The sequence below is a fragment of the Rhagoletis zephyria genome, unplaced genomic scaffold, assembly GCF_001687245.7.
Source record: "Rhagoletis zephyria isolate East Lansing unplaced genomic scaffold, Rhagoletis_zephyria_1.1 Rzeph_scaffold_01063, whole genome shotgun sequence".
Taxonomy (NCBI): Eukaryota; Metazoa; Arthropoda; class Insecta; order Diptera; family Tephritidae; genus Rhagoletis; species Rhagoletis zephyria.
Genome location: NW_016158147.1, coordinates 139,941 through 157,261, shown reverse-complemented (window position 1 = coordinate 157,261; position 17,321 = coordinate 139,941). Strand labels below are relative to the sequence as shown.

The following is a 17,321-nucleotide window of genomic DNA, read 5'->3' as shown; positions in this document are numbered from 1 at the left end:
CCTTGCTCACTTTGATGATGAGCGAGATGCGGGTTGTGGCTAGAAGCTCGTCCACCGGTGTTAACGACAGTACTCGGCGAAGGAGTCTCTCACAAATACAACACCGAATTTGCGCTCCTTTACATGGCAGCTGTAGTAGACGTCGCAAAGCCCCAAAAACTGTTTGCCATTCCCCGTCCAATGCATTTCTTGGATGGCCGTGATGTCAGCTTTTGTCTCTACCAGGTTACATACATAGATACTACATACATATATGCCCTGCAAGCCCTTTTTCAGAGTATTCTGAATTGTTGAACAATTTTAAAAAATTCGTAAACATCTAATTTTTTGTAAAATTTTCTAAAATTAAATAAATTGTGCACGCTTCGATTCTTTTACGAAATTTCGGCAGAGAATCGGTAAAGCAATGAAAATAATGCTGCTATGTGAAAAATTTCTCGCAGAATGTTTTCAGAAATTTCTTTAACTTTCGTACAAAAATTTCTTTACGAGTTCGTATAATTTTCTTCGAAGATTCGTAAAAAAAATTGTTACAGAAATGAGATTCTCCTAAAGATTTCGTTAAGATTTCGGGAACTTTGATTTTCAGGGTATGTATCTGAAACCCTTCGACATTCGCCCCTTTCATACTTAAAAAAAAATGAACGAATTAGTTTTATTTGACTTTGTGCTTAAAAATCAACCCAACTCAAGCGATGACGCTGCAGATGCTCACCACAGCACTGACAACAGTGGTTAGCGTAAGTTAATTTCGCATACAAACTAAAAATATAAAGCGAAGGGATGGGATGTAGTTGTACTAAAAAATGTAAACAGTTGTGTAAATAGGATTAAGAAATGTTTTGTCGTTCAACGAGAACGCCGCAAACGCAGGGCCTGCAAATAAACACGTTTTTTTTTTTATTTGGATGCTCGAACAATTCGGATGCACAAACATTCGAATCTTTGTTATAATGCCTTTAATAATGCTTTCACGGCGATTTCTACCCAAATATTTTTTTTATATTTCACAGTCTTGCTTGTCCAATGTAGTAGTCTAATTTGGTTGATGGCATTGAATTCTAAATTTAAATTATAAAATTTTATAAAATTTTAAATTCTATAAAACAACAAATTTTATTTACGACTAACGTTACTTAAATTGAAAACAAGTAAATTTTTAATCGAAAAACAGAACCGACTAAAATTCTCATATACAAATTTAAGAGCACCGTTAATTTCTTCATGATGGATGGTACTAATTTGGACGGGACGACCTCTGAGGTAACACCTTTCCTTTAAAAGAAGATTTATGGAAATCACCGCTTAATTGTGAGCGTCACGGATTCGGCACAGACAGTCCACAGTTTTCTCCACATTGTGATCGCAAGCGATAAAACCCCATATGACCTTTTGCCGCTTGAAGCCCATTCGTCGTAAGTTCTTGAAATCCTGGTCGTGGCGTAAAAACGCCAAATCATTGGCTGTTTTACGTTTCGCCGATTCGATTATTTTAGAATTCGTCTTTTTCCGTTGGTGTTGTTGCGGCTTTTTTCTTTTTGATTGATGTTCGATCTGGTACCTGTTGGATGAGATGATCGACCGCTTCATTGAGATCATTAAAGCTGGCGATTAGAGCCCGTCGAACATCATTCTCATTGTAGCCCATTACTACTATCTGCCGCATTACGGACTCATCGCATTCCTTCTCTTTTAGTAAAGGCAGCTTTAGGTTGACTTCTCTGTTGTGTAGTTCCAAGATATTCTTCAAGCCTTTTAGGAAAAAAGTTACTAAGGATAAATGGTCAGTTAGAGGAAAGTAGCGGTTAAGATTTACCTACCTTCGGTAAGAATACGACTTTAGTCTCTGCTCATATGCTGAGATCTATTATACTTTTGAGAGTACTGACGCTACTCATTCTTCATATTCAATGGTTTAGAAATTTGCAATACCTCTTTGCAATTTTTATGCAAAATTAAAAAAAAAAAATAACAATTATTTTTGATTTTTACATTATAAATCTAAAATAAAATTAGTTTTGAATTTTATATTATATGTCTTAGATAACAGTTATTGAAGACTTTTATTTATAAAAGTCATCAATAAAAATCAGTCAATGACTTTTACTTTTAAATAGTCATCAGTTCTACGTACAAAATAAAAGTGTTTCCCATGAGGTGGAGATTTTAAGGTCCACTTTACTGGACAGTGAATAAGAAAAAAAGACAGGAATGCTTAAAATTGTTTGCGTTCTTCTTTATAGTGTCATAGATTCTGGAAAAGTTAACTTTCTTAAGTATTGGGTCCTTCAAACAGCAATCTATGCCAAATATAAACTACTGCTGGCTCTTAGGTGGTCCACATCACATTCTACCCCCTTCAGCGATTGTATGCATCTGACTGCGCAGTTATTGAGTGCGTTGATTTGGATAAATTTCTAAATGAATTTATTGCGCTTGAATGCATTCGCTTGAACCAAAACAGTCGAACAGTTGGAGTTCAAAGTCAAAATGACGTAACATAGAGTTTGCTTTCGATAAACGCAATCCATCTGAGCGCGATGCTGACTGGATTCGTTGCGCAACTGCAGTTGACAGCTTTCGTTTAGCGGCGACCACCATCATCTTTTCTCCCCTCTCAGCACATTCTCTTTGCTCACAACAACTCTGTTCAATATTCATTGCTAAATTCAAATTTAATATTAATCTTCCACTTTTTTGCAGTTTTTCCTCTCCTGCCCTTTTTTACTTCATTTAGTACGGGTTTTGCCTTTCGTTACGTCGCTTTTTTACATACATATTTTTATGTCTTATGCTTCATTTGCTTTGGAATAAAAAGACTACTCCAGTTTCCAATGCTCAGATTTTGTGTATGACTTCAATTAGGGGTTGGATAGCTTCCTGCGCACGATTACGTACGGTACGAGTTGTGATTTCCTAAGAGGGATACTTTCAGTGCATATGAGTTTAACCTTTGTATGTCCATTCAAATATACACTCACGGCGAAAAGTATTGGCACAGATTATTTTTTACAATATATGCAAAAAATTTTATTTTGATTTTTTCCCCCTAACTTTTTCTAAAAATATGGTTCGCACTATAACAAAAAACATACAAATATAATTTTCAAACTTTGTGCATAATTCTATGAATTTTCAAGCTAGTTTTAAACTTTTTATTATTTTTTTGAGTTTGCAGTTTTGTAGCTCATTAAATTTTAGTACAAAAATGCAAGTTTTAAAAACTCAAATATCGCTCTGGTTTTTGATATTTTTTTGTTAAAAATGTTTCGCATTTTTTACATGCAAAGCATTTTCGACATTGCTTTTTGTAGGAAAGTAAATATGTCAAAACAAAATTGCCAGAAATCAACGGTAATTTCTAGCTTAAAGCTGATTAAAAAGTTGAAAATTTGCATGAATATTTATTGAAATTGTCTGAGTTTTGCACAAAGTTTACAAATTATATTTTAATGCTTTTTGTTGTAATATGAACTATATTTTGATAAAAAATTGGCGAAAAAAATAATAATTGTTGCATAGCTATATATGTCTTGGAAAAATCTCTGTGTCAATACTTTTTGCCGTAAGTGTAAGAATTTCTGCGTATCGAAGCATAATATTAATAATATTTATTTATAATGCATTACATACGGTGGCGGTTGCTCGATTGTTTGTCAACGCTCTGCTCTTTGTTGCTCTAACAAGAATAGTTTTGGTAGACGATTCCTATTTATGGATTAATGAGGTGGCGAAGCTGCAGTGAAGGTTGTTTAAATGTTGTAAGCTATGTAGCATCCAAGCGTGGGAAGCGTGTGCTGGTGGTAGTTAATGATTACACATCTGCCCACAGTATTTTGTTTTTCTCAGCGCAATGCTTTGTCGATTTTATGGTATTTTATATAAAAAGTAGATTAAGTTATAAATTTAGGATTTGTCAAGCTTATGGTGTGCTAAACCTGATTACCGGAGACCTAAGTGACCAAACTCACACGTGTGGACTTGATGATTAACCGAGTAAAGAAAGCTTTAATTGCACACTGATTGTCATCACTTCGTATCGTCGAAAACTCCACGTTTCTTGTCTTTTTCGCACATATGTATGTATGTGTTGGGAGAACTTACTGAACTTGCTTATGGAATTCTGCCAGAGCAAGGCATGACTGTACTATAACCTCTTGAAAAATCCTTTATATTATGAATAAGTATAATAAAGACTTTAGTACTCTTCTGACAGATGAATTTTGTTATTTATTATTTAGTTAAAATTTTCATGTATGTATTATTTTGAGTTATTTTGTCGAATATGAAGTTGCGATTTCTGAGAAAACGGTTTTTGTTGTAGGAAATCTTGATACTGCAAGTACTGAACTGGTTACCGATTGGAGGTGACAACTCAATAAAGAGAGAAACATATGGTTGTTTACAATTTGCTTGCTGCAAAGGTGGCTCCTTTTAATTTTTCAGTAGAAAAAAAAAATACAATTTATCCCAAGGCGAATTCATATTAGGCGATAGCAGAGGTACAGAAACAAAAATTACACTAAAAACTTTGCGCACAATGGCGGTCAGAATTAAAAAATACATCATTTTGACATTAAGAACCACCGAGGCGAAAAGCCAGCTGCTCTGGTAACATCTTCTTTTATGAATTGGCAATGTTTTATTCGTTTTGTGTAAAAACTATCTGGTATTGTTTCTTTTAAAAAATCTATCAAATTGGGCCTGTTCGAGGCACGTAATAAAAGCGGCATTACTGCCGTACTGATGAAAAATGGCAACATTGTTGCAACTACCCAACTGATAATACATTGCTAGAAATTCACACAGAACGTGATACTTTAATAATTCGCGCAACACTGCGGTTGTGATTGCAACTCGAACAAGCCCCTTCTACCATTTTTTGTATGTAAAATCTACCAATATTAATTTTTTGAAGTCCGAGCACTGCTCGTGGCTCCAGTTCTACAAAACGAAAATAAAATTTGAGGTCTACCAAGGTGTAGAGTTTGTGCTATATATGCCCTACACGCCTCTCTTTTCAGTCTTTTGCCACTCTTTTGTTTCTTTCGCCGATTACCTGAGCTCTAACATACGTATATACTAGGCATGTTAACCCCGGGATCCCGGCCTTTTCTGTGTGCCGAAAATCCCGGGATTATTTGCCAAGAATCTCGGGATTTTCGGGATTGGTAATTTGCAATGGTGGCAATAATAGAAACGCCTTATGTTGACCAGTTTTTGATATATTTCTTTTGTTTATTTAATATTTAATATTTTTTTTTATAAATGTCTAGCTAATTACATACACACCACACCATACGACAGGCAATTTTACACGCAGAAAAATCAATATATTCGCGAAGCCATGGGACATCAGTAAAATTGCGTTTTTAGTTTTTCTCTCTGACGTCAGGATTTTTTAAAACGACTTTGAAAATTTAATAATATGAGTAATTCAGAAAATGGTTAAAAAATTTAGTGCAATGTACATAGGAAAACAGTATGGGTATAACATTAAAGAGAAAATTCTGTAGAGAAAGAAAAAGATTAAATTTTTTCGTGCGTAAGGTATTGAAAATGTTTTGCAATATTTATTTGGAAAAAATTATATGTTAAGGACTAATATAAATTCGACAACGTCCTCGAATATAACCCTTCTAACTTCATTAGCTTAAAAAAATAAAATTGATTAAAAGGGCATTTTCAACACATACCTATTCGTCCTTGGGCACTCAAAAAATTTTAATATTTTTAAATCCTACAGAATTTTCTCTTTCATTTTGTACCCATTTTTATTCTACATTGCACTGAATTTTTTAAATAATTTTTAGAATTTATCATATCTTTGAAATTATAAAGTTCTTATAAAAAAAATCTAAAACTAGAAATGCAGTATATTGATTGCTTGGTGACCAAAAGTAACGTTGATTTTTTATATTTTTTTTTGCTGACGGTATCACACATTTTCTTCCATACAAAGTATGTTCGACAATTTGATTATATGGAAGATAATGCCCAGCATGGTTTAAAAAATTCCCAAAAATCAACGGTATTTTGTAAATGCATTAAACTTGCATTTTATGCTACTTTAATTTAATGGGCGTCCTCAAATTTTACGAAAAATGCTGAAATTTTAGCATTTCTTTGAATTTTTATAATTTTTGTAAAAATTTTGAAATGCGCATTTAAATGCAGTTAATTATATTAAAAATGAGGTAGACTTTTATAAACTTAACTATTAAATAAACAAAGGAAATTGAGACTAAACTGGTTGAAATAAGGCTTTTTTTCTGCCACTAGTATTATGAACTTCTTACAGCCACACAATACATATCGCACGTCGTCTTCAAAAGAGTCACAAATTAAAAATTTGGCATTTTTGAGATTATGCGCCAAAAATGTACGCAGAGCTATTCTTTACCTTTCAGCAAATGCTGAAGTAAATTCTTGTTATAATCTGTTAAAACAACCTAAGTTAAAGTCGCCCTTGCCCATATGATTAGCATGTGCTACGAAATAGTTTTTCGCATTTTCTGACGAACGTATTATTTTGAGTTGTGACTCTTTTGAAGACGGTGTGCGATATGTTGACGAGCTTTTTTCGACATGCCATAAGTTACTTTGTCAGATATGTACACGCTAAAGTGCATATAAATTTAATTACTGCCTTTTGTTTTGTTACTAATCAAATATTTTTCAACTTAAATAATAAAGTAGGTTACGAACCCATTATTTATTATGTGGTAGGACAGCTTCTCAAACTATATTGATGGAATTTTTCATGTAAAGTTGTTGGAAAATAATGAATATCTAAATCCCGGAACTAATGCCGGGATCCCGGTATTCTATGAGCGATGTCCCGAAAATTCCGGGATCGCAAAACTCGAAAACATTAACATCCCTAGTACAAACATACGCACATCAAACGACTACGTCGCAAATAAACACAATAAATGTAAGCTCACAAAAACGATTCTCTTAGTGGTTCGGTGACCTCAAAGCAAGAAGTACTCGTAATTATAAAAGAAAATATTACGATGAAATTTTTACAATTATTTAAAACAAATACATAAATATCTGTTACTTTTAAGTAATACTGAAAATGCCGCGCAAACGTGTCGAAATTGGACGTACAACTGCTAGCGCTCGAAAGCATAAAGCAAAAAGAGCAGCAGAGACACAAGAACAAAGGAAAGCAAGATTGGAAGCCGAGCGAGTGCGTACAGCTCTAGCGCGCTCGTCTGAGACAGAGGAGCAGCGGCAAGAAAGGCTGGAAAAAGCTCGACTACGAGCAGCTGAAAGACGTGCATATGAAAGAACAGAGCAGCGAGAAAAAAGACTGCAATCCAGTCGAATAAGGATGGCGCTCTCCCGGGCCGCTAAAACAGAGACGCTGCAACAAAAACCGATAAAAACAGCTCGAAAACGCGCGACTCAGGCACGATCTCCTGCAACAGAGAAGCAGCAGGAAAAAAGACAGCAAACCAATCGACAATTACGAACAACTCCAGCCAAATCTTCTAAAAGGAAGTAATTTTCACAATCTTGTTGGTTATGACTTTAAAAATTATTACAGAAATACATAACTTAAATAAAACTTTTTGATTACATTTAGTAACTGTTTTATTTCCTTTTCTTATTAACGCTAAATTAATATGCAAACGACTTTAAGGTTCTTCAAGGTTTGAAGACCAAAGTTAAAGTGTATTAATAGGAGATCAAAAATAAAATATAATAATATGAATTTAAAAATTTTATACTGTGCTATTGTCCGGAGGAGGAATGATTCCAAATCAACTTAAAAGTACCAGACCTATACTATGTACTCGTATAATAAAACTTCCAGAGCTTCACGCGCCTTCAAGTCAAATTTTGTATGACCTATGTAATTATTTTGTACGAAAGGGTTATGTTGGCAATTATTTTTGAAAAACCTGATACATATTATACTTTGCACGTCGCTAGAAATTAAAACGCTCTTAGGGCCGATTACTCAATGTCTGGTTAATACTAATTGCAGGTTAAACGTCGTTATCGACGTGATCGTCTCAACAACATATAACAGGGATACATTGAGAAACCGGCCCATAGTGTACACTATACATATATATGTATAGTTAAAATCGCTACAGCTAAATAAAAATAAGAAGAAGTCAAACGATTGTTAACTTAGGCCGGCTGTTTAATGTCTAGTTAACACAAATCGAGGTAGACGCTCGGCAACGACTGCTTTATCAATCACATGTTATATGCATGATGTCGAAATCCTCGATAATTATGTTTAACCGGGAGGTAGTGATAACAGACATAGAAAAACCGTTTTAACCATCTCTGGTTAACACTTATCTCCGGTTAAACACCGTTATCGACGTTACTGACTCCCTGCTATATGGACGGAGTCGAACAAGGTGAAAAATTTTAAACATTTTAACCAATAAAATATGTGCATATTTAGCTGTTTTTCTTTGATTGATAAGTAAAAAAAAAAACATTTAGGGCCAGTTTCTCAACGTCTGGTAAACACCCTAAGTGCCGTTTTCACAATCTCTTTTTAAGACTAATCCGTAGTTACTTTTTGTTAAGGATGAGAGAGGCATTTACGTGTTAGGATAAAAATCGTTTCACTGAGAACCGCGATTGTTAATTCAAAGCCAAGATAAAGCTGAATCATTTCAACTTCCACATCGTTTATCATTAGGGTGAACTGTCCATTTATGGAACAATTTATTCATTTTCTGTGCAAGAAAAGTTCGTGTCTTAAGTCTTTCGTTAACTTTATTTGCATAATTAAGCTTCAGTTCATTTTTGATTAAGTTTAATATTCAAACATTTTAAATTAATGAAACGCTATAAGAAACATTTGGTTCTCGCTTCCTTACTTCGCGAATAGTTCAGAGAAGATTTGTTCCCGTTTCGTTCCCTGTCAGAAAGTTCCTGTGACTTTAGTTCTCAAATTGTTCTTCGAGAGAAAGTTCCTTGAGACTTTTGTTCCAGTTTTGTTCTTTTTCAAAACGTTCCGAAGACTTTTGTTCCATATTTGTTTTCTTAGAAATGTTCCCAAAAGTATTGTTCGCATTTTGTTATTTTTCTAAACGTTCCACGGGGTTTGTTCTTACATAATTCCCATTGAGAACGTTCTCGAAAGTTTTGTTCTCATTTCGGTTTTGGTTTTGAAGCGTTCTTGGGAACAAAACTACGAGAATGACATTTAGTTTCGATCATACCTTTTGTTCTCGGTCCTAGAACGCATTATTCTAGCGATTCTTAAACCGTTTTATAATATACAAGAGTATGTACTTTAGTATGTATATAGCACCAAACAACGAATAATATTTATTCTTTTGCTAAGTGTTTGGCCGAGCTTCTCCTCCGATTTGCGGCGTGCGCTTTGATTTTAAAACTCAAATGGAGAGACCAACAGTTTTGCGCCGCCTCCGAACGACAAATGGATTTTATGAGAAGATTTTCTTTTGGAGAAATACATTCAAACCAGCGATCGTCTCGGCTCATCAATCGTCTCCTAAATACTTCAATTACATATATGTATTTACTACATATAGCAGTAGATATTAAGCAATTCTTAAATGTCAAAGTTTCACTTTCGAGTATTTACCAACTGCTTAACATTCATTTCAAAAATCCTAATCTTCGTCCACCCCGCTCTTTTAAATCAATTACATCCATAAATCTATAGAAAATCACATCTATTTAACCATGCCTTTCACATGCGCAAGATTAAAAATTTAAACTATAAAATATGTTACAATACAATATCTGCCACTCCGTGGTTAGGCCATAAAAATACACAATCATGCAAAAGCGTGTGCCTCGCGAAGTCATTTCCCTTTGCTTTCTCAATACCATCAATCCGATCGCTGGCCACCTACTTAACAACAAAGCAATCAAAGCTGTTGACATTTTCAGGTTGCCGTCGGCATGAATGAAGTTGCAATCAAAATCATATGCACACACACTTACATATGTACATGCATTTTGCTGCCAATTGGTGTTAGCAGTTCATCGGTGACCGCGTGTCGCTTGTTTCTTATCTCGGGTCACCAAAGAAGACAAAAAAGGAACTAACAATGATACATTGACACGGTTGACACGTGACTGTCGTTGTAGCTTTTCCAGCAATTTTCTAAAGTATTTATTTCAGCAATACTAATCGCATGGTCCAACCCTAAAAGCAGACTATATTCGAGGATGAAAACCTGCATAGAAGTAGATATGTATGTATGTATGTATGTATGTGTGCACTTGCATTTGTGCGCCACAACGGAAACCAGCAAATTTGCGTGGAAAGCGCATGACTTTTTCACATCGACATTTTTTCTGTTTGCTTTAACGGCATTGAAGTTGCAACACGCTGACATTGATTTTGAATTGTTTTCGTTAGTGGCCGCTGCATTTAATTCGATTATGGCATAATTTTCAATAAATCCAATGTGTGAAGGGAAAGAGCGAGAAGGCTAGGACACAGTATGATGCATGAAGGGTTGCTCGCTTACTGGCGAAGAACCAGGCGGCAGGACGTGGACATGGACATGGAAATTTTTCTGTGCGTTTTTAATTATGCCGAAGTTGCACATTTCGCAGTGTATTCTCAAAAAGCACATAGAGGGCCATACACACACACACATACACACACAGATTCGTACACTCGCACATACGCTTGCATGTCCTGTGCACTTATCAATTTGCTCTTGTTCTTTCGCTCGGCTACGCGATGCGCTCATGTGTACCTAATGTGAGTGTTAACGGCGTGCTAAATGATTTCGAATCGCTTTTTACCTCATCCCACTAAATTTTACTGTGTTTTCGAAAATCACTTTACTCTTTGCCAATCGCCCTGCGCTCGTTCGCTAGGCAATGGCTTGCTGTGCTGGCGATAAATCGATAGAGATAAGTATCTGCAACACGTTTTCCACATATTTCATATGATTTACTCACGACTGCGTTTTCGTCGGCAACCTTGGAGTTTGGAAATTTTAAAATTTTGCACGTGCGTTTTTTTGTTTTTTTTGTTGGCGTAACAGTGAGATTTCCGGTTGAGTAAAAAGCGAGCGATATGAGCTTAAAGAAAGTGTTGAAAATTTTACTTTTTCACGCTTGTCGCAATGCCCATAATTTCCGGTTTAATTGTAAATTGTAAAAGTTGCGAAATAAATCAAGGCTAATGCAGTTATCACACTGTTTGCTCGCCTTGCGACCCTCATACGCCCACGCAAAGTATTTGTACATGTATGTATGTACATACATACTTTTCCTTTTATTTACTAATGCTTTTGTTGTTAAATCAGCGTAATTTTTCTCCATTAAAATTAACTTATTTAAAGGAAAAAAAAAACATTTTAATGAAAACTAAAAACTTCAATTACCAAATGTTAAAAGGAAAATCTCTTGTATTTCTCCTCCAAAAACAACAACAACAAATAAGCAAATCCTTAGCAAAACAACGGAAGTTGTTTGGTAAATTGTGATAGATGAGGGTCGTTCCGTTCCGCTCTATCGTAGTCGTGCTGTCCGAAATCCGCCTCAAAGTGACCAAAAGCGATAAATCAGTATTCATGCCACAAACGCTCGTGGACAGGCAGGGAACGGGTTGCTTTGCATTCGTTATCAAACCGGTTGGGTTGGCAAAGAACTTAACAGATTAAGAGTCAAGGCTTCGAATGCGTTGCCGCTGCGAAAGGGTTTTGTTGTAATACGTCAGCGATTTCCCAACGGGGTGATTATTTAAAATTGTAAGCAGCTGAATTGTTGTCAGGTCCCATTAGTGAATGTTACACAATCTCATAACTACTTTAGAAATAGTTTTGCTAGGCAGTTTTTTATGTAAATTTGTGCATATGTATGTGGATAATATCCACTGGATATATGCCGTGTGTTTGTGATGATAGCAAAAATAATGAGTTATCAAGGATTTGAGGCACTATGTGATATATATACAAAAATGGATATATCTACCGTACCACATTACAAGCAAACAAAAACGAATTCGCCGTACACCCCTAAAGTTCATATATTTTTTCAACGCAATTTCGAGTTTTTTGTTTGGACGAACACAGAAGTCTTTCTTTAACATTTTTCGTTCACACTCATACATTCGGCAATAATTTTTTGTTTTTCTTTTTTTTAATAGTTCTATTGGAGCTACTTCCTTAGCAAAAGTTTAATGATTTTTGATGAGCTTTAATTTGCCGACATTAGGCTGCTGCGTTAGGGTGATACGAACTGAGGTCTGTTGAGTAAGTACTAGAACGCGGTACTTGAGCTTAATAGAAAAAAATTGCAAAAAAACTTTAGGTACGGAGAACTTTTTTTTTTGGCACGGTGTTATGCACATACATATACATACTTAGTAGTGTCCGACCGAAGCTGGAATTTCGACCGAAGCCGAAGTCGAATATTATGTACAATTCAATATTCGGCCGAACACCGAAACCGAAGCCGAACATTAAAAGTAAGTTTTACGTTTCGAAAATAATAACGCAATTTAATTGGAAAATGATTTTTTATTTTCTGTCAATTTCCATATAAAATTAGAAAAATTTAAAATAATTTTTCACTAAAATTGCTTCGTGAAATTCGCTGTAAGTCTGTGATTTCTTATTTCGTAACAAATTATTTGTTTTTGTCATTCCCCAGCAAACACAGTCTCTAACGTTAGATAAATTTGGATTTCTATATTAGATAACTAGGGTAATTCTATAATCGTTCTCCAGTCGATGACGAAGTTAGAGAACTACATTGGAATTCCAATATTCCAAATGAATGAAACATAAATTATTTTTAAGTTCAAATAATTCATTATTATTTTATTGCAAATGCATTTAATACAAATTTTACAAACAAAGCGTTTTAAGTATTTAATAAAGTAAAACAGCAGTTTGAAATCCACATTCGAATGCCGTTAGAGATCAACATTAGATCTCGATTAGAGAATTAAATTAATTCTGGTCCCCAACTAATCCTGAAATGCTCCTGAACAAGTCCCGTCTTTTAAGGCTTAACAAATTTTTTCGCGCTCACAATTATTATGAAAAGACTTTTATAATATAAGTCATAAAATAAAAGTCTTTGAAGACTTAAAAATATTTATCTTTCTGATAATTATTATGAAAGGACTTTTATAATATAAGTCATAAAATAAAAGTCTTTGAAGACTTAAAAATATTTATCTTTCTGATAATTATTATGAAAGGACTTTTATAATATAAGTCTTTGAATAATAATTGTAGATAACTCGAAAAATATTTATCTTAATATAATGATTATTGACTGACTTTCATTCTTTTCTCTTATAATAGTTATGTCTCTGGAATTAATATTTTCTCGAGTCGAGAACTATGTCCCATTTTTATTGAGATCGGTACGATTCTCGATAGTTTTTCGAGTCGTTCTCTAACGTTTGAGATTGGAGAATGTGGCTAGTTCTCCAATCATTCCCTAATCGATAACTACCCTCAATGTTTGCTGGGTCATGCGCTTATAACAATTATATCCAAAAAATTTATTGAGCCGTTTTTTTAATGAGACAAAAACAACAATTTAGCTCAGTGAGTAAGCCAGCTGGGGTCGTTGGGTCGAATCCCAGTTGAAGAAGTCTGATGATAGAGTTCTTATATTTTCAAAAGTGTTATGTAGAGATGCGAAACAACAACAAGATTTTATCAACTGTCGTAAAACAATGTAACTACACGACAAATACAACATCTTGTGAATTGTCTAATTGTTCGGCATTTTCGGCCGAAGATAAAAAATCAGCCGAATAGGCCGAACTTTCGGTCGGACACTAATACTTAGTAGAAGCAAATGTTTTGAAGGCATGCAGCTGCAAAAGTGGCTACCACCATTTTTTCCAAATCTGTTTTTATTGCATTTTGTGTATAGAACATGAATATGTACCCGACACCGTGAAGTTATTTCAGGAAATTTGTGCAATAGTCGACCGCAAAATATTCACTCGCTATCATTTTATTAGCTTAATACTATGTACCAATAGATTTGCTAGTACCAAGACAGCTGAACCCACCTTGCCATGTTGCAGGTGTATTTGGTTTCGCGGGAGATTTCTTCTGCACTGAGTTTAACGTCTATGTGTAATGGCTACCTTGCATTGCGCCGAAATGTCTCTTTAAGGCCGAGGTCATGCAATGAGCGGCTGAGCGGCTTTTATTCCTGAGCAGCGCTGCCCAACCATTCAGAAATGCCGCTCACTGCGTGCCCACTTCAATAGTATTGCATATCGCACACCGTCTTCAGAAGCAAATTTTTCTTATAATTTGTTAAAAAACAGGTAATTTTTAAGCAAAAAACAAAACCGACTTCAATTCTCATATACAAATTTAAGATTATCGTTAATTTCCAATGATCTAATGATCGGATTTAAACCAAATTAGTATGGGACCACCTGTGAGGTAACATCCAGAGATGGTGAAAACGGCCCTTAGGGCCGGTTACTCAATGTCTGGTTAACACTAGTCTGCGGTTAAACATCGGTATCGACATCTTCGACTCCATGCATACAACAGGGAGTCGGTAACGTCGATAACTATGTTAACCAGACATTGAGTAAACGGCTCTTAGGTTTGAAGTGCCATATTGAGGATAAAAAAGTGCCAAAATGTGCCAGATATAAAAATAAGCGTGCCAAAAAAGGTGCAATTCTTTTTAATTCTTCGCATTTATCATTAAAATTAGATGCACATTCCTAAAACAAAAGTCCAATGCCAAAGTAAGATAAACCAGTTGTATACACCACAGAAATTTAAAAAATTTTAGTTGAGGAAAAAAGCCCACGCAAAGGATTTCACAAAAATGTATAGAAATATTACTATTTTTCAAAAGGGCCATGTTGGTACTTTGTGCCAAATTGAAAAATTAATTGCCTTGAAGTAAAATAGGGCCAAAAACGGCACAGTTTGAGCCAAGTTGGCAGCCCTGGTTATCACTACCTCCCAGTTAAACATCATTATCGACAATTTCAATATCATGCATATAACATAAGCAGTTGTTGCATTTAACCGGAGCTTCTACCTCCGATTTGTGTTAACCAGACATTGAATAACCGGCCTTTAGTTTGGTAGCGGGTTTCGCTGATGGAATTCTTTTCGTCGTCCTTTGCTGGCCTTTTGCGTCCCTACTATTTTCTCTACTAGCAAAATTTAGAAAAAAAAAAAACAGAAATTTTAATCCGTTACTTCTCCAAAATTGGCCTTTCAAACCTGTTTCTGAAAAATGGTAGTTGGGCCGTTAAAATGTTCTAAAAAAATGTTAAAACAGCGACTTTTACTAGTTCCACCGCAAAGATACAACATTTTATTTGAAATTTTGGCCAAAAAGTACAAACTTAACCCTCTGTATAAAAAAAAATCAAATGTGGAGTAACTGACGTTGGGATAAAACCAGTTCAAGCCATAAAATTAAAGTTCCAGGGAGAAACCCCTACTTTTCAAGATGGCTGCGATTCCTGTGGAGGGCGGCAAATAAAGTTATAAAACTAGCGTCGCAGTATAATTGGCCACCACAAGAAAATCGGCAGATTACCAACTTTCGACTATAATTTAACTATTCTAACGGCACATTCAATGTTAATTGAAAAAACTTAAAAGAAAATATTTAAAATAAAATTATATGCCACACAAAAGTATGGCAGCGCGTTTAGCTACAGCCACCACCTTGTTTGGGTATTTTTGACATTTCTTTGCTTGCTTCACATTTCATTCGTGCTTTCTCATTCACGTTCTTCGTACTCAGCTAGTGCTGTCGATTTCGTTGTGCACGTGCATACGTACTCGGTTGGTACTCAACCGCACGTTCATAACCGAATGGTTGCTGACATCTACATACGAGTGTTGGTAAAATTAAAGAACCATTTACCCAACGTTTGCTGGTTACACGAGTGCAAAGTACTTCAATATTCACATCACTAAGCATGAGTCGGCAAATGTCAATTTTTGATGTGTAAAAACAAAAGTAGAGGATTGTCGTGTGCTCGAATTCCTTTCGTTAAATATTATTTCTGTTATTAACTATTAATCAAAGTAAAAAATGAAGCTGCAAATTAAAACATTGAGCCAAAAATCAATAATGGTCGACATTGATCCGTCGAAGACTGTGTTTGAGCTGAAAAAGGAGTTGTCTCTGTATCCAGACGTTGGCGTTAGACCTGAGCTGCAAAAACTCATTTATGCCGGTAAAATTCTTTTTAACGAGCAACCATTGAGTGCTTACAATATAGACGCAAAGAAATTTCTTGTTGTAATGGTACTGAAGCAACCAGAAGAGCTTGGTTTTGATTCAGCTCCTACGGGTGCTGGCACTTCAATATCTGCTGCTGGTGATGCTGCCCTTGCAAGGGCTGCGGCAGGAGCTACACAAGCCAAAGCAAAGGAGCCTGAATCAAGTACTGCAACTCAAGCAACATCACCACAACCTTCAACTCCAGTGCCAGCTCCAGCTCCAGCTGCAACTGCGACAGCTGTCCCAGACACTCCGGTCGCAACTCCACAACCTGCAGCAGCTGATCCACAGCCTGTGCAGCCTGCCCCGCCCACAAGTGGAGCGAATGATGAAATGGTAACAAATATTGTCAGCATGGGCTATCCAGAAGTAGAAGTGCGTCGTGCACTAGCCGCTAGTTTCAATAATCCAGAACGCGCTATTGAATATTTAATTGAAGGTATACCCGACTCGGTGCTAATGCAGCCAGAAGATGCAGTTTTGTATGGTGGCGACAGTGATGCTGATGCGGGCATGTCGCCATTTGAAATGTTTCGCAGTGATCCACTGTTCCGAAATTTACGTCGTGCCATTCAACAGCACCCAGAGCTTATTAACGATGCCATACAACGAGTTGGCGAAGCAAATCCCGCAATACTACAACTTATCAACGAAAACCAACAGGAATTTCTCAGCTCGCTTATTGAGGGTTCAGACGACGATGACGATGATGACGAAGTGGCACCTGGTGGCGGTGGCAACTAATTGTATATGTGAATTTGGGTTCTGAATTCTATAAAAAAAAAAAATAATTAAATTGTAAACTCATGACATTGTACTGGATATATTATAAATACAGGGAAAGGATTTTGCAATGTCGGCGTGATTGAATAGTAAGAGAGCGGTTCTTATTTTTTAACTACCTAAGAAATTTGAGCGCGATTGTTCAGGTATAACATAAACAATTATTCCTTTAATAAGATGCTATTCACTAGCGACCTGTTTCACAAGTATGCTTGCTTGCTTCTACAGGAACATATTCATCTTCATTATACGAACGTACACATTCACATGTATAAGTGTATGTCATTGTTTGCGGGAAATATGTTGAA

At 35.6% G+C, this 17,321-nt stretch overlaps 1 protein-coding gene across 1 annotated transcript; it reads left to right on the top strand.

Annotated features, from left to right (window-relative positions):
• The first annotated feature begins 15,781 nt into the window (after positions 1-15,781).
• LOC108362657 (UV excision repair protein RAD23 homolog B-like) lies at positions 15,782-17,058 on the top strand. Its single transcript, XM_017615734.1, has one exon. The coding sequence runs from the start codon at positions 16,039-16,041 to the stop codon at positions 16,972-16,974; it is 936 nt and encodes a 311-aa protein (XP_017471223.1). The 5' UTR covers positions 15,782-16,038; the 3' UTR covers positions 16,975-17,058.
• Positions 17,059-17,321: the final 263 nt, after the last annotated feature.